The 21417-nt window shown below is 33.3% G+C and overlaps 3 protein-coding genes across 3 annotated transcripts; 1 reads left to right on the top strand and 2 right to left on the bottom strand.

Moving 5' to 3' along the window:
* Positions 1-8686: 8686 nt before the first annotated feature.
* Positions 8687-10289, top strand: LOC118047074 (protein BYPASS1-LIKE). The gene has a single exon (XM_035056609.2). The coding sequence runs from the start codon at positions 8807-8809 to the stop codon at positions 9977-9979; it is 1173 nt and encodes a 390-aa protein (XP_034912500.1). The 5' UTR covers positions 8687-8806; the 3' UTR covers positions 9980-10289.
* A 3691-nt stretch (positions 10290-13980) lies between these two features.
* LOC118047889 (uncharacterized) lies at positions 13981-15601 on the bottom strand. Its single transcript, XM_035057713.2, has 2 exons — positions 15319-15601; positions 13981-15230 (listed from the first exon to the last, which is right to left on the bottom strand). Exons 1-2 carry the CDS (start codon positions 15464-15466, stop codon positions 14041-14043), a joined length of 1338 nt encoding a protein of 445 aa, XP_034913604.1. The 5' UTR covers positions 15467-15601; the 3' UTR covers positions 13981-14040.
* A 1824-nt stretch (positions 15602-17425) lies between these two features.
* LOC118049221 (uncharacterized) lies at positions 17426-19381 on the bottom strand. Its single transcript, XM_035059501.2, has 4 exons — positions 18958-19381; positions 18737-18852; positions 18040-18462; positions 17426-17740 (listed from the first exon to the last, which is right to left on the bottom strand). The coding sequence occupies exons 1-4, from the start codon at positions 19091-19093 to the stop codon at positions 17672-17674; spliced, it is 744 nt and encodes a 247-aa protein (XP_034915392.1). The 5' UTR covers positions 19094-19381; the 3' UTR covers positions 17426-17671.
* Between the last annotated feature and the right edge of the window lie 2036 nt (positions 19382-21417).

Here is a 21417-nt window from a genome sequence, read left to right as displayed (position 1 = left end):
AATATATTTTTAATTAAAAAATAATTTTATTAAAAACATCGTTTTTCTAGATGCAAGTGGAAATTATATATTGTGGGTGCATGTATGGATGCAACTTTCATCTCCCGGATCAAATTTTGTGCTTGTTAAAGATTAGTCTATTTTTGTGTTTTAAAAATGATTTAAAAAAAATTAATATTTTTTTATTTTAAATTAATTATTTTTTGGTATTTTTATATTATTTTAAAATAAAAAATATATATTATTTTTATATAATCTTTTAAATAAAAAAAATATTTTAAAATACAATTACTAACACGCTTTCAATCACTTTTTAAAAAAAGTTACATGGTAAAGGGTGTATTAAAAACTCTATTGAAAACGACAGTGCACCTACAAAAATAATTAGAAACCTCCAAAAGAAATACGATTCAAAATATATGCTGCTACACTTGAGCAAATTAAAAAGTTATATATGCACTTATAGTGGATTTACGATAATAAGTTGAGTTGCGAGGTACGATAAGATCGAATCTGTTCATATGATAAAAATAATTTATTTCAAAAGGCTTGTTAAAAAACAAATTAGTCAACTTTTTTTTTCTTTCTAAAAAGACAAATCCATGTTTCTCCGTTATCGAGGATTTTGTTTTTGGATTTTTTAACACAATTAAACCTATCAAATTGATAAGTCAAATCTAATATAGAAAAACTTACAAATTAATTAATATGTGCTCTCTTCTTCGAGAAGAATTCCTAAAAAAATCAGGGAATTAAGAAGCAAAATAACAATGTGATCCTCTATGTTCCGTTCTTAACACTCCTTCTCTTTCATAGGAAATCACAATTTTGTCCTCACTTGGTCATGGTCATCGATGCTACAAGAATATTAATATTTATTTAGTATTGTGGTAATGATTATTTTTTAAAATATTTTTTATTTAAAAATATACTTGAATAATATATTTTTTTATTATTTAAAATTTATTGTTAACATCATCACATTAAAAAATCTAAAAAAAATAAATTAAAAAAATAAATTTTATTAAAAAATATTTAAAAAATAACATGCTAGAAAGCAGAGATCCACACGTGAGGCAGGGTGGTTTTGCTGTTAAAGAGAGATTCTCTTGCCATTTATAATCTAAGCAAGCCCGTGGATGTTATCTTTTGTAATAATTAAAGGCTTCGTTATCTTAATCCATGCTGTTTAAGTGGAGATAAATATGTTAATTGGCGTGCATGTGTGCACAAACAGCATACGCCCTTGTGTCTAATTGGGTCCAAGTTGTTAAAACATCTCTCTCACAACAATTGTTTTTTCAAGGGCTTGCAAGAGACAACCGAACACTTCCATTTCGCTAGAAAACATGGTTTTGTTCTTGAAAGCTTTCTTGTATGATTCTTGAAAATTGAGGGTCGTAACTCGTAAGATATATTTCATCGATCCTTAATAATTTGTAATATAGTTTATTTTCCAAAATGGTAATACTTGTTGATGAAACTATATTATTTATCTGTGTTATATTATGGATCAGATCAAAGTATTTTTTAACATAATTTTTCTAAGCATTACTAATGCGTTTTCTAGTAGGTAAAAAATTTAAAGTATATAATAGTTGGCTAGATATAACCTGGTTGACTTAAAAGGTCAAAAGACAATCTAGATAACCAATAAAAATATATTTTGACTCAAAAAGATTTCAAGACAATATGTGTTTTTTAATACTAGAATAACAATAAATTGAATTGATCTGTATCAGCTAAATTAATATGTCAAATTCACAATTTAAGTTATGAGAACGTAATAACCTCATAAAAAGTAAATAATTTTTTTTTTATGAAATTTCAATTTATAATCAATCTAATGTTAAATAGTGAAATTAAAAAAAATTATAAAAATAATTCAAGTCAACTCAGATTCACCAATCAAACTTGAAACCAGGATCATAAAACTAAGATAACCATGAAAAAAAAAAAATTATAAATCTCGATTCATTATCAACTCAATATTAAATGATAAAACTAAAAAAAAATCAATTAAAAAAAAAGAAACCAAAAAAAACAGATTCAACTTAGTTAAACTGTTAAACTAGTGACTCGGTTATGAGACAACAATGACTCTTATAGAAATTAATTTGAAATAAATTATAAAGTTTAATCTCGGTAAAACTAATATTGAAATATAAATCAATTTATGAAGTTAAATAATGAATAGATTAAATATTTAATAATAAAATTAAAAAATTAAAATTAAATTAAAAAAAAAAGTCAATTTATTATTTTCAATGAACTGTGACATGTGAATAGGTATAAAGTGAATTCAATTTTTTGTTTTTGTTTTTGGTTAATGTCAAATGTCATGTAAATTCTTGTAATCAAGGATAATTCGTTGACTCCTATCCCGAGATATCAAAGAAGTAAAATGCCGATATTATTAACATTAATCAATCTGTTCAGATATAAGCAAAATCGTAGCAAATTAACAAAAACCTAAAACTCCTTTTGAAGTTATTGTACCATTTTTCAGTAAATAGGATTATAATAGTAATCATCAATAATAATTTATTTTTTTCTTTGTTTTTCAGTATTTTTATATTTTGATCCTTCAATTTATTTTTTATTTTTTTATTTTGGACCTTTTTAACATTGCAATAATACGAGTTTGGACTTGAGAGACTATTTTTTCTGCTTACAAATAGGGATGTTGAAGAAATATTTTGCTTTTTGGTTGATCAGTTTCATAAAGTGAAATTCAATTTTATTGGTTTAGAGCAATTAAATGTTTGGAGACCAAATTTAAGGCTTTAAAAAATACTAGGCATTTTTTATATATATATTTTAATGAGGAATTGGGTTGAATAGGCAAGGGAAAAACTCAAGTTATTTTTTTGGTTACTAGTTTTTTTTTTTTTAAATGATGCTTCCAAGTTCGGTATTTTAGAGAATTTATTTAATGATTTATGTTAGTTATCTAGATACAAGGATCTCATAATATCGATGAAAAGTTTCAAAACAAGTTGATATTTGATTTGTCAAGGATTGAGTAATAACGATTGAGGGACCAATCTTTACACCAAGACAAATTACAGGGGATTAGAGTTAACGAGCATCTCAGATTGGTCGATTCATATAATACATGCGCCAACAAGTGAAAGAGCTTGCAAAAAGAAGCTTGCAACGCTAAGGCGACACGTGTGAGTTTCTCCATTGGAGAAGCACCATGTTCCGCGGTGGCATTGAAAGCTTCATGCCATGTGCTTTTGTTAGAAAAAACATGGGTGGCATGAAGATCGATGATTTGTCGTTTTTATCTTTCTTTTTGCCTTTAAATTCACACTAATCTATTTATTATTTAGAGTTTTCCTCTTATTTTATTATCATTTCAAAATTTGATTTTTTTTTTTTTATTGCTCATTTTTCTCTCAGGTTCTTTTGTAGAATTTATCATTTTTATTGAATTTTATCGTTCAATTAAAAATTTTAAGTTGTAATCTTCTTTTTTTCAAATTCGTTCCTCAATTTTTTTTTTTTACCCTTTTGTAATTGTTTTTTAATTTCACCATTCAATCCAAAACTGTAAGTTATCCTTTCAATGTTTTTTTTTTTTAATTTCAAATTTGATCTTTATTTTTTTATTGCTATTGTTTTTTAGGACCCCTTTATAGAATTATTTTTTTTTGTTCAATTTCATTCTTCAACATTTGGTTGATTGTGAATTGAGATTTGTTGTTTTTTCTCTTAGGGTAATCATAGTCTTAAGGCCCAGGTCATAGGTTTAAAAAGTTAACCTGAGTTGATATTAGTTTTTTTTTAGGGTTGATTTTTTTTATTGATTTTATTTTTTAATTTTATTCTTTCAACATTAATTTTTGTTTTTAGAATTGTGCTTTTCTTTAGTTTCTTTTCTATAAGGTGATCTCAGTTTCAAGACCAAGCCACAGGGTTGGCAAGTTATCTAGGATTGATTTAGCTTTTTTTTAAAAAAAAAAAATTAATATTTTTTTTTTGAATTCATTCATAAACACTAGGTTGGTTTTAGAATTACACTTCATGATTTTTCTTATTTTTCCTTCTCTTTGATTATCATATTTGCATGATTCAGGCAATAGAGGTTTGTGGGCTTACCTATAGGTTTGTAAGTTTTTTTTTGTTTCTTTTTATTAATTGATTTATTTTTAATTTCACCATTCCATATTGAGTTTGTTGAGAATTAAGCTTTGTGATTTTTTTATTTGTTTTTTATTGGATTATCTTAACCACATGAACTGAGTTATGGGCTTTACATACTAACTCAGGTTGACCTAGGTTAATTTTTTTTTTTTTTTTTTTTTCTTTATTTTATATTGGATTGGCTAAGAATTGAGTTTTTTTTTTTTTTTTACCAAACAATGTTTTGTGCATATTATTAGATCTCTTCTTTTGGTTTAATGTAGTCAATTTAGTATTTTTATGTGTTTTTTTAATCTAATTAAATAGTACCAACTTATTTGATTCAATCATGTCTAGTGCACGAGTTGGATTTTTCTTTGCTTTTTTAGAATAAATTAGAGACACCTGAACATCTTTTATTTACGCAAAATAATAATAATAATAAAATGGTTCGGACGCTACCCGGTGGGCTACCAAGCTAGTGCATTGCTAATTGATATGTCATGTAACATGAATAGATTTTACAAATAAATTTTCTTGCTTAATTTTTATTTTCCTCCATCATCCTCGACCTTCAAAGCAGCAATATTCGTGGGCACTATTATTGGCGGCACTTTAGTCTCTTAAATGCCACTCTCTACTCACCGCGAACAATGATGGAAGCAATAACGTATGCAGACTTTGTTTTAAAAAGAAAAAATAAAAACTATAAATTCAGTGGCAAATGGCAAAATATACCTCTCTTGTTTTGTTTTTTTCCTGTATACGTTGCGTTCAGTGAGAGGGTCGAGAGTTTTTTTATGTGGAGAGGAAAATAAAATGTACTGAGATGAAGACGGTGTTTGGGAATGTTTTTTAAAAGTATTTTTGAAAAAATTTGAAAATTTTTTTAATTTTTTTTTACTTTGAATTAATATTTTTTTAATATTTTTAAATCATTTTGATGTGCTGATCTCAAAAATAATTTTTAAAAAATAAAAAATATTTATTGACATACTTTTCTAAATGAAAAAACACTTTAAAAAATAATAACAACCATACTTCTAAACACACTTTAAAGAAATCGTTGGAGCCCAGAAGGAAGAAAATCCAATATAACTTGCATATCAGGGACCACAAAATAATTTTTTTTATTTTAAAGCCACGTCATGTAAAAATATGCTAAAATCTTCTGAAACACCGATCTATGGAGGAATTGTTTATGCTCGGTCGGAGGGGGTTGTGGTCTCGACCAGCATTGCTGGATCCATCGATAGTTGTTTCGAGGGAAATATAGTTTTTTCATCATAAAAAAAAAAAGAAAAAAAAAAAAGAGAATGTCTCCTTCTATTGTCTACAAATCTCTCCCCCTCCTTTCCACAGCCCACGTCTTTCCCTCTTTTTTGGATCCTCTTAATTATAAGAGCAATATAATTAGTATGATCCATAAATCTTACAACATTTATTTATATATATATATATATATATAATAAAACAAGAAGATAATATATGTACCCGTAACCTTTTGGGTTATCGGCTTTACTCTAAATAAAATATTGTTTGAGACTATAATGACCTGTTTGAAAATGTATTTGTAGTTGTTTTTTAAAATATTTTTTATATTAAAATGTATCAAAATAATATTTTTTATATTTTTTAAAAAATATTTTTAAAATTAGCACATTAAAAGAATCCAAAATATACATAAAAAGTATTTTTTAATAAAAAATTTAATTTTTTTAAAAAATAAGAGTTGGCCGAACACTCTGTAAGAGGCTTTATAAAAATACCATTAGAAAATTGATTTACTTATGAGTAAGTGATTTAGTTATAAAATCCTTTATGCCTTGCATTGTCGTCCGCTAGTGGTTTTTTGGTTTAAAGAATTATTTAACCCCAAGATTACCCCGACGTGCATGCAGCGTGAGAGCATCTATTTATCTTTGCTCATTTTTTATTATAAAAAAACTATATTCTCTATCTTATTTATGATACAGTTCTTCGGAACATTATTTATTTATTTATTATTATTATTATGGATTAAAAAAAAAAAATTTCCTCCCTTTAATCTAGTCATGTTTATATTTTATTGTAGCCATTATGAGATATATATATATATATTATTATTATCATTTTTATCAAGAACTACGTGAACTTAGCAGCCAAATGAAAAGATCTTGTTGTATATCATTTTATGTATATTTGTATCTTTTGTGTTTTTGAACCGAGTTACAAATGCTAATGACTGTGATCATCTATACACACAAATTTTTTTTTGATTTTTTTAATAACGAGTCAAAAATATATATATTTTTTTTTATTCGAGGAAACCCCACTTTCCGGAAAATCGTATTTAATGGATCAGGTAAGCAAGTAAAATCCCGGCTGTCCCAGACTTTTATAAGAGATGCACGTCCTGACTCAAATTCGAGATTTACTATGCAGATCTTAAACCCGTTGCCGCCACACCACGCCCCTTGGAAACGTCAATTAATATTTCATTAAGTGTTAAGATGCAATCATGGATTTTATTATTGGCATACAATGAAATGAGAATATGGTTTAAAAAGAATGGTTATCCTAGAATATGGATGTGACTGGAACAGATGAATTTTTTTAAAAATAAAAGGCTGTTTTAGGAAGGAAGATGGAGCATAGCTTGGATTGATTTATGGTGAGGGAAATGAGGCAATGTATGGAGGAGATGAATTGTGTTGCGTGATGAAGATGGAGGAGTTGTCGTGATTTTCTTGGGCGGTCGTTTTAGAAGCGCTGGGTTGTTGTTAGGCAAGAAGTGTCGGGTCAATGGCGGTGCAAGGTGACAGAGGGTGGAGATGGGGGGAAGGTTTTTGCTTGGTGAAATTGGGGAAAAAGATGACAAAAAGGATGTTTTTCTGGGGATTGTTTTTTAGGAACAAAAGAGAGGGTTTTTCAGTTTTTTTTTTTTTAAACCTCTCCTTTAATCTCATATATTGTGTCACTCCTCTATTTATATTGTATGAGATCTCTACAAAATTTTTTTTTTTAAAAAAAAAACTAAATAAAAAAAGATTATGAGTCAATTATATTAATTTTTTTTACAATGGATTCTCAATTATTTAATTGTTTTTCTTGATGTATTATTTCCTTTTTTACCTGTGGATTCTCCAATTTATTTTTATATATATATTTTTTGCATAATCTCTCCTTATTATTATTTTTAGTCCCTACTCTTTGTAATCCCTTGTTTTTTATCTCAAGCTTAAAATAATAAATCACATTTACGGAGGCATTAAAAGCCTCCCAAGAGGATATCATTAAAGAAACATTGAATGGAAGTACAAAACAAGGGACTCTCATTCCTGGGGGAGCCCTAAAACTAATATTTAATGTACCTCCAAGCTGTATAATATTATTCTTTCTTTCCCTCGAAGGCTCGTACACTCCCTTTTCCAATCATCTTTCACATCCACGTATGTATATATATATATATTTTATTTATTTTTAAATTCTAGACCAGTCTCCATCATCCCACTTTATTTATTTATTTTTCCATCATGAACTTTTTCATTATTTATACTAACTCTCTGCCATACCATATGATAGGTGGATGCATATATTAACTATATATAATCCCTTCCGAATATCCATCTTAAAAAAAGCAAAACTCGCTGATAATGACAGGGGTAATTTCGACAAATAGGTGCAGAAAACTGTACACGTCAGTCACTCCCTTCTAGAAATCAGGACGGGACCGAGTCCCTCGCTCTCCTCTATTACGAGCCACCGAAGACCCAGCTTTACCGTCCACGTATACAATCCCCTCTCTCTCTCAAATGACCCTGTCTTCTCCACTCCCTCACCCTCACCCACCACGTGGCAGGCATCACACCCTTCTTAAATCACAACCACGTTTACACAAGCAACCCTACCACATCACAAGCTAATCAAACGGCCCAAATCCCACCCGTACAAAAGAATATTCTTCCATTGCAAAACACATACCAAGCTGACTCAAGGCGTGTTCACTGCGTGTTTGGTTCGTGTAAGAAAGTACTAACCCATACTTGGGAATTTTATCCTATAAAAAGAGAGAAAGAATAAAAAAAAAATTTGTATTAGAAAATAAGATTTTATCACTTTTTACTTTTTACTTTTTACTGAGATAAAATATAATTTTCTCATATTTTCAATTCTATATTATTAAAGGTCATCATGTTAGTAATTATTTTTTAAAATGATTTTTATTTAAAAATATATTAAAATAATATATATTTTTTATTTTTTAAAAATTATTTTTAACATCAATATTTTAAAATAATATAAAAAATTAATTTAAATAAATAAAATAAAAAAATTTTTTTTTTAAAATATTTTTAAAATACAAAAATAAACACCATCTAACAATCACATAATCACCAAACCCTCGCTACTACTTGATAAGAAACTAAAATCGTGAAAAACTCCTAAAATTTAGAGCATCTTTAGTTATTGATTGTAATTAAGAGAAAAACATAATTGTTTTAATTAGACCTTTCCAATTCCAACCAACCACCATGAAACGCGGGGTCCATTTCTGCCCTAATAAAATCCTATTTCTCTTGGGGTTTCTCTCTCACAGTCACCCACAGCCATTACCTCTCAGACCAACCTCTTCTCGCTCTAAAATCACTCTCCACCTCTCTCTCTTCTCAATCATATTTTTTTTAATGCGATAATGCCTGCCACGGACTATCAAGGTTCGTCGGCATCCCTTAGACATCCTATTTTAAGTCTCCGACGCGACCCCGTCCATTCCATGGACTCTCAACAAAGCACCTCAGCTCTCGAGCTCGAGCTCGAAGCTTTTCAGAGACAAGTCACCGAGCGATTTATTGAGTTATCATCGGCCGGACCTGATCGCTTGCTTTCGTTGGCTTGGATCCAGAAACTCCTCGATTCTTTCCTATGTTGCCAGGAGGAGTTTAGAGTCATTCTGTTCAATCACAAGTCGTTGGTCCACAAACCGCCTTTGGACCGGTTTGTTCAGGATTATTTTGAAAGGACTGTCAAGGGATTGGATGTTTGTAACGCGATTCGTGATGGGATTGAGCAGATCAGAGAGTGGAAGAAGCTTTTGGAGATTGTTTTGTGTGCTTTGCATAATCAAAGAATGTTTGGTGAGGGTCAGTTTCGCCGAGCTAAAAAAGCTTTGATTGATTTGTCGATTTCTATGCTAGATGAGAAGGATTCGAACGCATCATCGGCTTTGGCTCATAGAAACCGATCTTTTGGAAGACAACAGGCTTCGTCAAGAGACCAGCATCAAAGGAATCTTGGGCATTTTAGATCGTTGTCGTGGAGCGTGTCGCGGTCGTGGTCTGCTGCTAGGCAGCTCCAGGCAATAGGGAATAATTTGGTTGCGCCGCGAGGGAATGAAGTTGCGGCCACTAATGGAATTGCGGTGGCTGTTTACACTATGAATACGATTTTGCTTCTCGTAATGTGGGCACTTGTGGCTGCGATTCCATGCCAGGATAGAGGGTTGCAGGTCCATTTTTCAATTCCTAGGCAGTTTCCGTGGGCGCAGCCGGTGGTGTTGTTGCACGAGAGGATTTTGGAGGAGTCACGGAAAAGGGATAGGAGGAATGCACCTGGGTTATTGAGAGAGCTTTATCAGATGGATAAGTGTGCGAGGGTTATGGGCGATTTGATGGATTTGGTTCAGTTTCCGTTAACAGAGGAAAAGGAAGGTGAGGTGAGGCAAAGAGTTAATGAATTGGCAAGTGTTTGTGAGGTTTTAAAGGAGGGATTGGATCCCTTGGAAAGGCAAGTTAGAGAGGTGTTCCATAGGATTGTTCATAGCCGGACTGAAGGGCTTGATTCTTTGGGAAGGCCTAATCATGTGTAATGTTTTGAGTGATGGGCCATTTGTGTTTTGGGAGATGAAAATATGGAGAATGATTCTGATCCAAGTCATGGTTTGAAAATAAATGGGTAAGGAAAGGAGATTTTTCGGAAAATATATGTTGTGTAAAGAAATGTAGGATATGGAAATTGGGGGAGTGCTTGCAGTACATGGCTGCTGATCTCCAGCTTTCCTTGCTATTGTATAATCGAAATTTTCTCGAGTAAAAATTGCATCTTGCTGTTGTAGCTGATTTTGTGTTCTCGTTTTGATCTTCTTTTTGTTAATGGTATAACATATACTCTTTTGTGTATTGGAAAAGGAGAGAATTAATTGCTCGAGTTATGATCTTTGGTTATTACGTCTGATGGCTTTCGATGCTCTTACAAGTCAACAATAATTGTATTTATCTCATAGTCATATCCTTGGAGAATGTATGTTGCTGGGTTGACAGAAACAAATATTGCACTTGTGTTTATTAGTGTTATGATATCTTCTCCTTCATATCTAAGATTTGTTAAGCCTGCAGGTAGTATTTTTTTTCTCCTTTCACTATCTTGCACAAAATTGGTGATCTCGTGACCTGACGTGGTAATATGGGCAGTTGGCTTCACTTGATATCTTGCCTGCTCCTCACCCGACTTTCTATCAAGGATTCAACTGGGGAATGTTGCATCTATTGATTACCTGGTTGAAAATTCATCAAATATGACAGCATTTGCTCACATCTCAACTTGAAGTTATTGTCTCCGTGGACGAGGACGGGGATAGATCTTGTTTATCCTCCGTTTTCTGTATCTTTATCTTTTTCATAGTTCTTTTAGCAAATAAAGACTAGAGAATTCCCTTTTGAAATTTTCTTCTGACCTAGTTAATTTCCGACCACCGATAAATTACTGCAGGAACTCTAGTTTCCGCTTGCGTTATCACAGAGGAGGGTCTTTACGTATAACAGGTCAAGATCCAAGTTTTATGTTAGTTAAAAGGTTCGCTTGACTTTGATTTGCTTCCATATGCACTTCTTCTCAGGCTATTTTTATAGTGTTCTTGCAATTTGCAAAAAATAGTTTAATATCTTGGTGGCATCCGCTGTTGTAGTTGACTTTGATTCAGTCTTATTTTCGAGTCCTTGAAAGCTCTGGCATTTTGACCCATGAACATTTTGCATCTAGAATAGAATTTCAGCAATTTGATTCTCTAGAATACAAAGCATTTTAAGACTTTCTAGAGCTCTTTTTTTTATTTGTTCTTTTGATGAGGACAGTATATTCTTCGTATTTTTATTCTTTGGAGTGTCAGGAACGAAGACCACATCCGCCAAGTTTCCAAGATATGCTTCTGGGTGAAATCTTTATGCTTGTTTCTGTTTCATAATCAACATTTTACTGTTTACCCTACTTGATCTAGGAAACAGAGAAATATTACATTCCTGATCTCACCATATGAACAATCAATAAGAGGGTAGCCACGGCACCTAATGGGACTGTGATGAGATACCATTTTTATTTAGCCTATTAATGGATATACAATTGGACATGGAGTCGATTTTTTATGTGCAGAAACCAGTACTGAATTGCGAAGCATTGTGAGCACAGCAAATGCAATCCAATGCTTTGTTTCATAGCTGCAAGACTGTAATTCACCTCTCCTAAGAAAACACCCGTATCTATGATAGAACCATTACCTTGTTGATGCTTTGCTTCATTGTTAAGAGTTCCTGAATCTTTGTACTACGAAACGAAAGCTCCCACCACACCTCGTTTTCTTTCCTGCCCCACCTCTTATCCCTTACTGTCTTCTATATTCGCTCTCTGATTTGCATCCTTTTTCCCCATCCTGTCCTTCCCTTTGCATGCGAAATTGATCTTCTTTCCAGCAAATATTACAGAGCAAGAACGCAAAAGGTCACAGCTCCATGTTCAAGGAGAAATTAACTTTACCGGATCTCTAGGATCCCATTTATACCTTGTTCTGCTCTATTTACAACCACCTCATATCTCCCTGATAAACTAGAGCAGTTGTGTCCTCTATTTTACTAGGCCATGGGCTCAAATTTTTGAGACATTCAAGACTTGCTCTCGCTGCTCCAAACACTTGAATTTCTAGCCACACGTAGCCTGTCAGGTGTTAGGTATTTGTCGGCAAAATAATTGATCCACCGATCTGGTTAGCCCATGTATAACCTTGGGGAAACCTAGCAGAATTTGGAGAGGATCAGTAATGGTTGTAAAACCTATCAATCGTGGCCTAATTCTGGGCATTGATAATTACATGATTCAACTGTGTACATCTGATTGCCATTTCTTCTCTACTGTAAACAGCTGGGTCTAGCCCAATATAATAGATTGCTGAAGCCTTAAATCTTGTCATTCCTCTCCAATGAATTTCTTTATCGATGTTTTCTAAAAGGAAATCTCTTTAACAACCCATCACTACCTTACAATTCATACATATAGCACAGGCAGGGTTGGTGAAGTTTTACATCCTGAATACAGCACACTGGACTGCCAACTAGAGAGAATAGCGGAGTGGCCACCACGATACTGGTCCTCCTTACAGGTTGGTGGCTGTCATAACTCTTGAGGTTTAATTTCTAAAAGCTATTTTTGTCCTTCCTTGGTAGAGCTGAAATCCATACTTTGCAGTTGTAAAAAACTTTGGTTTCTGAATGATCAGTCTACTTCACTACTATAGTGACGTAAACTTGTCGAGTTTCAAAAGGAAAATCTCCTCTCTTCTTAACCTTAATACCATTTAAAATACACAAGAAGTTCGATGATGAAAATCTGAATTGACATATCACAGTTCTCGGTACAATTTCTAGATTATGTGTTTTTTAGCGTGATAAAGATTAATTTTTAAAATATCTTTCATTTATAAATTTATAAAAATAATATTTTATTATTATTTCTTCAAATTAAATCTTTGATTAAACCGCGATAACGAACACCCTGTATGTAAATGCAAACCACGCCATGGGGCTATCTTATCGGAGCTTTTTCGTTCAACCTTCCTCAGCTTTTCAACAGCTCTCTAGCTGCAAGGCTTCAAGAAAGATGGGCCCCTTTTAACAGCACAAAAGGGGGGCGATCTTTTTCAAGTCATTCAACCAATAGTGGCCCCTCTTTAACTCTTATGCAGGTTAGAACATGGCACCTTGTGATGCACGTGTCTGGGCTCTACACGGACCTAATACCCACAAATACACAGACACCACACAAGAAATTTCTAGCACTTGGCCCTTGGTGGATTGTTTCTGTCGAGTCGTATGCTTTTTCAGTATTCACTGGAAAAAGGGGGTGTCTCCTAATCAAAAGGGAGATTTAGTTGAATTTTATTCTCATTTCTTTAGCTGATAAATCTGTATGTAACATGGTTGTTCATTATTTGGCCATTTATTACCATCTAGTGACAAATGATAGTGAAATTCTGTTAATCATCTGCGATGAATACACTCCAAAAAGACTCCAAGCACTAGAGGATGCGATGAAGAGCAGGGATTCGGGAAATGAAAACTGGAAACCACAAAAAGACTGGTGAATGTGTAAGAGGTTGTCAAGCTAGTGGCAAATTACGTCCTTTACTTTTCCAGTTCATATAACTGAACTTTTATTTCATGCTTGGTTGACAGCTGAAAATAAGGGTCTCTCGAAGCTATCTTATTAGGAATACATGTTTAATTGATCATTGAGTTTTAAGATTCAGCCCGCTAGCTGTATGTTCCAAGAAATCTTTTTTCCCTAAATTTGTTGCAGGAACATGATGTGATTGCTATATCTTGGACACGAAGTTAAGGAATTTACCTCTTGTAAGAATGAATCACAATCACAGCAACAACCTATGTTCTTTGCAACCAAGAATGTTTCGTAGCGGTTGGACCCTAGGTATTCTAGTCCTAACAAAATAGCACCCCTTCATTCTATTTCAGTATCAATATCTTTGAATCCAGTTTACGCTTGTGAACATCAAGTCGATCGTTCTATAGCAATTAGCTTATTTGATGCACTAGATTTTATTGTTTTCAGCAATAACAAAGCAATTAAAGCCAGTGTCTTACATATAATTCATCTTTTCTTAGCTCTAATCCAACCAATGACAAACACTACGATAGAGACGAGAATGGCCGACCCCGCAACAACAAGAGGAGGACATAGCTTGGTTCTTCTTGAAGCAGGATTCTTTCTATTCGTTGCTGCTTCTTTGATATCATTTCCTATTCCATGGCTTTCTTTGCTTCCTTGGGCCTCATTGTTTCTTGAATTGTATGCTGGATGTGGAGTTTCAGCCAGCTCTTTTTCTTGATCAGGTTCGGGTATCGTTGGTTCTTGAACATTTGTTTCTGTTTCCAGCTTTTCTGATTCGTGTGATATTTCAGTCTTGACTACATGATTTGCTTCTTCTGTATGTCCTTGATCAGCTTGCGCTGATGGTTGGTTTGACACTTCTGGTGGTTTAGTCTCTTGATCCATGACAGCTTCTGTCAATTGATTGCACTCTGGTCCGTGAGGGTGTTCTTCCATCGTTTCTTCACGAGTGCTCTTGGCCTCTGGAGTTTCCTGTTTCTTCCCCTGCTCTTTCAAACCGGGAAGCTCCTCGCTTCTAGTTTCTTCAGCTGGAGCGGCCTTTTTTGACTCTTGGTGTTCGATCTCTTTCTCAGGCAAAACTAGCTTAAGTTTCTTGATTACTGTTTCCTGATATGTAGCGGCGGTGGTAGTAGAAGGAGGTTCTGCGTTTTCAGGAGTGGCTTCTTCTAATTCGCTTTGATCCTTAGGCTCTAGTTTCTTCTGTAAAGTTGTATCTACAACTCTTTCAGGCACTATTTCAGCTGCATCAGCCTTTTGCCCAACAACCCTTTGATTTTGCAAAGCTTGGTCACTTTGTTCCACCCTCTTCAACTCTGGCTCCCTACTCTCTCCTTCAGGTGCCTTGTCAGCTACAGCTTGTGTAGCTTCGCCTCTCCCTTTATCAACCTCCTCTCCCTTAACTTCCTCTAGCTCAACATCACGAATTCCCTTCACCAATTTCGGAAGAATAATCGTCAAAGTCGATTCTTCATCATTGAATCTTGCCTTGATTTTATCCAAAACGACTCCATCAGGAATTCGGAAGGCCTTCCGGAATGACCGTAACTCAACCTCTTTTTTGTGCATATTCCACCCTATCAACACCATCTCCTGAACTGGCTTCTTCCCACTAATTGAGATCCGATCACCATCTTCATTAATCTTGATGTCAATATTCTCCTTTCTAAAACCTGCACTTTTTTCACAATATCCAGTATGATCACAACAACAATATTAAGAACAACAGGAACTTGAAGTATGAGCATTAGTTGTTATTACCTTTGAGATATCCAACAAGGGTGAACATGGTCTCGGTTTCTCTAGAAAAGAAAAGAGGACCGGCATGATCTTTAGCGATCCGAAGGTCGGTGAAGGAGCTGATATCATCTCTAATGCGGGTGATTTTGAGCCCCAGTTCAAGCTCCATGGCTCGGTACAATTTTCTTATATATATAAATATATAAAAATCGAGATAGATTTGTTAGTCAAGGATGAAACATGAGATGCATTTTAAAGAAGCAAAAGAAGAAATGACAAGGTGGCTTTGATGCATGTGCATAAGAAAAGCACATATTCATTGCTTCTTAATCGTGAATTGTTATAAACAGTGTATAAACGGGTTGAAAGTCGGTTGCTTTTGATGTATGTTTTCACCTTGGCGGGAAGCTAACGGCTCTTTTTGACAAACTGACTTGTATGGCGTCGGGAAAAAAGTTTCAAGCAAGTCCTCCTGCGTAGGTTTAAAAGTTTATTTCATAATTAATTCATTGACATGTTTGACAATATATTTGTTATCTCTATTCATTTAGCATAGATATCATCAATTCTCAAATAAATTTTAAAATAGCATAAAATATAAGCATTTTAAAATTTTATATCATTTACTAGCTAGAATAACAAAGAGAGCTAGAATGAATTACTAACCAGTTGGCAGCTTTGGACAGTCTTTCCAATACTTTTTCCCACTTCGGGCAATTTCTAGGGCCAAAAAATCAAAACTTTTGTTGAAGACAGCACCGGTTAAAGAAGATGTGAAATAGAAATTGATGAGATAGTTACTTTCTAGGGTTTATGGAAGGAAAGAAATTGGGGTATTTTAGAAAATTATTTTTTATTTGGAATTACCCTAGCAAATTAGAGGATCTTCCTCTTGATTTATTTTTGCATATTTTTCATGATTTAATTTTTATTTGAAATTCAAAAATTCCAAACATAAAAATTGATTTAATCATGTGAATTCAATTCATAAGATTTCAAACGGTATAAAAAACTAGACAATTAATGTTTCAATTGATGTTGCTTCTCCTTCAATCTCATAGTGAATTCACATAGTGTAATTTTTTTTTTCCTTATTCATGTAGTATTCTTTTTAATTTGATCATTTTACATTAATTTTGTTCAAGAGATTTACCTTTAAGGTTTGTTCCGATAAGCTCAGTATGAGTTTTTCATGGGTCAAAAAACATTTCACCATTGATTTAGCTTCAAGATTAAAAAAATAATTATATGTGAGGTCAACGTAAAAAATTAAAATTATTTAATTAACCAATGGATATTTCTTTGTAGTTAGATAAAAAACAAAAACTATCAAAATACCAAAATTTATTTACAGGAAGCATCGTAATCAAGATAAATTACAAAACAACACTATAATAATAATAATAATAAAAAGAATGGATAAAGAAAAATCTTTAAAAATCATAGAAAAGAGAGATAAGTACCTAAAATTATTCAAATGCATGAATTTTAACAGATAGAGAGATGTTTGCTAGAGATGGGAAGATTTTATGATACTCACAGCATATAAAAAAAAGGATAAAAAAATCTCTCTTTTTTTAATTTTCTCTCTTATATTTCTTTTATTTCTGTGTGTCTATTTATCTTTTATGGTGGTAGTTATTAGTGCTTTCGTTAGGATTATAAAATATATAGAGCACGAAATATATGCTTTTCATGACCTCGTAAACAAACGAAATCTAAGAAAACCGCTATTATGCTTCATAAATATATATTTGGATCTATTTGTTACTTCACTTTCTCGTTTTGCCCCCATAATTTCATGTTTTTCGGCCGAATTGTTGCTGAGAATAACGTGTTCGTGAGATACGAGGGTAAATATTTATTTTTATTATTTAATATCTCGCCAATCTTGCTTTTACACTGCTCGAATTATTTTCTTCTCTTCATTCCCACGATCTCTCGTGTTCTTCATTCTCATTCACCCCCTCTTCATTTTCCATCTCCCAAACAGAGTGGAACTCTGAGAATGGCATGTACCATGAAGAATGATTTTTTTTCGAAAGTAAAAAACTTTACCCGAAAGCCTGCTGGCGTTGGAAATTCAAATTCTGTTCAAATAAACAAATCGAGGGAGTGAAAGCAGAGCTAAAGAGGAAAGGAAAAGGGAGTGGCAATCGATTGCATGTCAAAAAAACAGAAGACCAAAAGTGGCAATGATTCCAGAGGAGGGTCCGAGAAGGGCATCACAATCGATGGCATACATAACCATCATCATTATCACTGCTAAAGCTACTTTAGGCTCTTCAACTACAGTACATGGTGCATATTATAGCCTACTCAAAACCGATTTTTTTACACAAATTGCAGCGAATTGCTTCGTCTCTCCTCCGTTTTACAGCAGCGGCAGCAGTAAAACCACACAAACTAGAGGCATGTGAGATCCAAGTAACCCCACTGCCACCTGCATTTCCATCCAAAACCAAAAAGAACACCCCACGGTCAAACACCCCTATCAAGACCAGTCTAAATATACAGTACGCAATATTTTTTCTACATTTTTGTGATAAATCGAAAGACACTTTACTGGTTCAGTATATACACACATGGGTCATTGCTTGATTCAGAAGCTGTGCTGTTTTTTTTTTTTTTTTTTATCTGAGAAGAAAAACGCTGAAAACCTTTCGTTTTTAACTTTTCTTTGTTCAATTCAACACAACATAGTGACAAGTAGACATAAAAAGAGAGATGGGCTGTATATACCAGTTTATGATGGCCGGAGGTGGGCAAGGGCCTAATAGTGGCAGAATCAATTTCACCAGTAGGCAGAGGAACAGCTGGGTTGCTATTAATAAAAGGAATACCGCTACCACCACCTTTATCTGGCATCAATGTCGGCACTGTCGCCATTGGAGAGCTCGCAGCACTACCACCAGGTTCAGGAGCGGGGGAAAAGGCTGTTTCATCACGAGGACGGGATGGCCACTGGTACGCAGGAGATGATGACACAATGTCGCCTGGAATTTGTGCTGGAACTGGAGGTGATGCCGTTGGAGGGAGTTGTGCCGGTGGTGGTGGTGCTGCTGGAGAGACTTTTACGGAGAGTTTTTGTGAGTCTTGATTGCAGGATTTTAGGGAGCCATTGTTGAATGTGAAGTAGAAGAAACCAGGGCGTGATGGGTGCCACTTCAGTTGTTTGCAATTTATACATGGAAAATTGTTAGCACATTTTATAGTCATAGCTCGGAGGAGCAACAGAAAAATGGAAAAAGATTTTAATTTTTTGAGTTATCCTTGGCATTGTACAAAGAAATTGATAATTATTGTCATCAGGACCCAAGAATTGTGAGCCAAGATTTTGACATTTTTGTAGCAGCCTTTAAGCATGTAAATATGGAGAGACAAGCATGGGATTTGTACACTGTTGATATTCCAAATGAGAGAGAGGGAGAAGAGATACCGTGTAGGAGGTGGAGTTGGGCTTGGTGAGAAGTGTAGCTTGAGTGAAGTTGCAGATACTAAAAGCTCTTTGGTTCTGGAAAATGTACAAGCTGTAGTGATACTTGTGTTTGAAAACTGAGAGAAGCCAATAAAAATACAAAGAAATGTTATCAATTAGCCCAAAACGGTAATAAAAGAAGAAGATTGCAAGCAAGAAACGGTGGGTTTTCAAGTACTTACTGATGGAATCTCCTATATAAACATTGGGGTCTTTCCACTCTGAAACGCCATCCACTAGTATTGTTGTGGAGCAAGAAGGTTGCGGTAGTAGAGAGAGAAGAGATAACAGAAGGAGAAGCGTAGAGGGAATCTTCATTAGCTGCAACTCTTGTTTGTCCGAGGGGCAATTATCCTAAGTAGACTTCGAATTACAAGGGTTTTAAGCCTTGTCTCTGCAGCTCTTTAGCCCTTTGGTTCATCAAACAACAAAAGAGAGATTTTAGAAAAATGTGAGCGTGTCTGCCACAGAGAGAGGGGGGGGAGACTGCTAAAATGTCAGATGCGTTTGGCTTTTGATGTCCCCGAGTTTTCTGAATGGACGACGGACAGATATTGGAGATTGTGTCTTTATTATTGTTATTATTATTACAGCTTTATACAGTAAAAGGTTGAATGATTTTGTTGGTGGAAAAACTTGCCTCGAAACCATGTAAAAGGAAAAGCAGAGGGAGTGAATAATATAGTATTAGGAGAGAGGAGCTGATAGAAAATGATGGAGATTATTATGCTAAAATGATTAGCTCTTTGATGATAAGCCTCTGCACAGCACTGCAGGCAATAGCTATGAACCCTATAATCACTTCATCAAGGAGGTAGTTGTATTTTCTTTCTTGGGAGGTGAGGAATCTTTTTTACTTTCTTCTATGAAACCCTTCGCTTTTCTTGATACCAGTTCAAAATAAAATAAAATAAAATAAAATAATCTTAACTTGTACAGCCTACCGATAACTATAATTCGTGAAGAACACCGATCAAGAGGGGGGTTGCTAGCTGTTAATGTATTGATTCAAATTTCTATCTTTTATTTTTATTTTTAGTTTAGATAGAGTTATAAATATTTTATTTTAATCAGACAAATATTACTGAATATGGTCAAGATTTTGCTTTTACATAAATTCTTCTAAGTCCTAACTTGTTGATTTTAACTTGCGCTACTTTCTTTATAAAAAAATTATTTTTTTGTCAGATATACTTCTAACTTTAATTATTTATGTCATAAATTATTTATATAAAAAATTAATTTTTAAATTATGATTCAAGATTACAGATCATGTTTCATAACTTAGGCTAAACCATAGAGATACTTGCTAAACAAACCCGTTGTACAGCAACCCTCTATCTTAAAATACTTCAATAAAACTGCACCGAGTAGAAGGAGCTTATCTCCTTTCACTGCTCCTGAGTTCGAGTCCTCATGTACACGTCTGTCACCCCGCGCAGTGAGCCGTGGGATTAGTCGTGGTGCGCGTAAGCTGGCCCAGACACCCATGTAAATAAAAAAAAAATACTTCAATAAAACAAAAAATCAAAAGATGTGCGCTATTGCCTCGAAGACTCTGAATTTTTAGTAAAATCACTGGATAGATGGTCACGTTTTGCAGCAGGCTAGGCTGATTTGTTTATAACTTAAAAAGTTAATGTTCAGCCATGGCCAAGGTGTTTCGAAGAAAAAGAAAAAAATACTTGACTCGAGTTACATACCTATCTAATTGGATGAATATATTTAATTATATAATAGAAATAATAATAATAATAATAAATAGACTGAATTTTAAAAGAAAAGGCGATAACTATAATTAAAAGAAAATGAATGCTTGTTAAAAGGGAAAAATTACAAAACTAGATTCCCAGATAACTAGATGTTAAATTATGAAATTAAAAAAATACTGACAGAATAAAAGGCCACAACTCAAGCTAGCATGGAAAACTAGCCACCCAAGTAGTGAAGCTGGGCCAACCTTATAAAAAGCAAATTAAAAAAAAATAACAATGGTCAATTCCTATAAATACAAGTGTAAAACCATGAAATAAAACACTTGCAAACCAAAGTAAGGTTGTCAAACCTCGTGATTCGGATCATGTGAATAAGATAATATAATAGAAGGAAAAACATGAAAGATAATGAAGTTTAATTTTAAAAAGAATCCAATATTGAAGGACAAAACCAAAAAAAGATATAAAAAAGCAACCCCAAAAAAATACTTGAGTTAATCGACCAAACATGTTACCCTGATCATGACATCAGGATAACCCAATTAAAGGAAACCATAAAAAATCATATAGCCTATTTTCAAGATAAACAACACGAATGATGAAATTAAAAAAAAAATATAAAAAAAGTATTAATTCATGTTAACTTTTCAAACTTGTGATCCAAGTCACTAAACCTGAAGCATCCTATTTAAAAAACCATGGAGCTCAATTCAAAAAAAAATTTAGAAAGATGAAATTAAAAAAAAAATTATATAAAAGGATACAAAACAAAAAAAAAGCAATTAAGAGAACGAGGACTAAAATAAAAATAAAAATAAATGAGAGAACAACTTAGAATTTTGAATTGAAGGTGAAAATTGAAAAAAAAAATCAAATTTACAAAAAAAATCCAAAATCAAAAGAACAACTTGTATAAATTTGAACAAG

The sequence above is a fragment of the Populus alba genome, chromosome 14, assembly GCF_005239225.2.
Source record: "Populus alba chromosome 14, ASM523922v2, whole genome shotgun sequence".
Lineage (NCBI taxonomy): Eukaryota > Viridiplantae > Streptophyta > Magnoliopsida > Malpighiales > Salicaceae > Populus > Populus alba.
Note: the sequence above shows the minus strand (reverse complement) of the source record. Positions and strands in the feature narration are given on the sequence as shown.

What these genes read in the sequence shown, in the direction of transcription:
- LOC118047889 (XM_035057713.2), bottom strand. Translation starts at nt 15,466, where the DNA reads ATGGAGCTTGAACTGGGGCTCAAAATCACCCGCATTAGAGATGATATC. An exon ending in CCTTGTTGGATATCTCAAAG is followed by an intron (nt 15,231 to 15,318) that starts GTAATAACAACT and finishes AAAAAAGTGCAG; the next exon opens with GTTTTAGAAAGGAGAATATT.
- LOC118047074 (XM_035056609.2), top strand. Translation starts at nt 8,807, where the DNA reads ATGCCTGCCACGGACTATCAAGGTTCGTCGGCATCCCTTAGACATCCT.
- LOC118049221 (XM_035059501.2), bottom strand. Translation starts at nt 19,093, where the DNA reads ATGAAGATTCCCTCTACGCTTCTCCTTCTGTTATCTCTTCTCTCTCTA. An exon ending in TTATATAGGAGATTCCATCA is followed by an intron (nt 18,853 to 18,957) that starts GTAAGTACTTGA and finishes GGCTTCTCTCAG; the next exon opens with TTTTCAAACACAAGTATCAC. An exon ending in CCTCCGGCCATCATAAACTG is followed by an intron (nt 17,741 to 18,039) that starts GTATATACAGCC and finishes ATGGAAATGCAG; the next exon opens with GTGGCAGTGGGGTTACTTGG.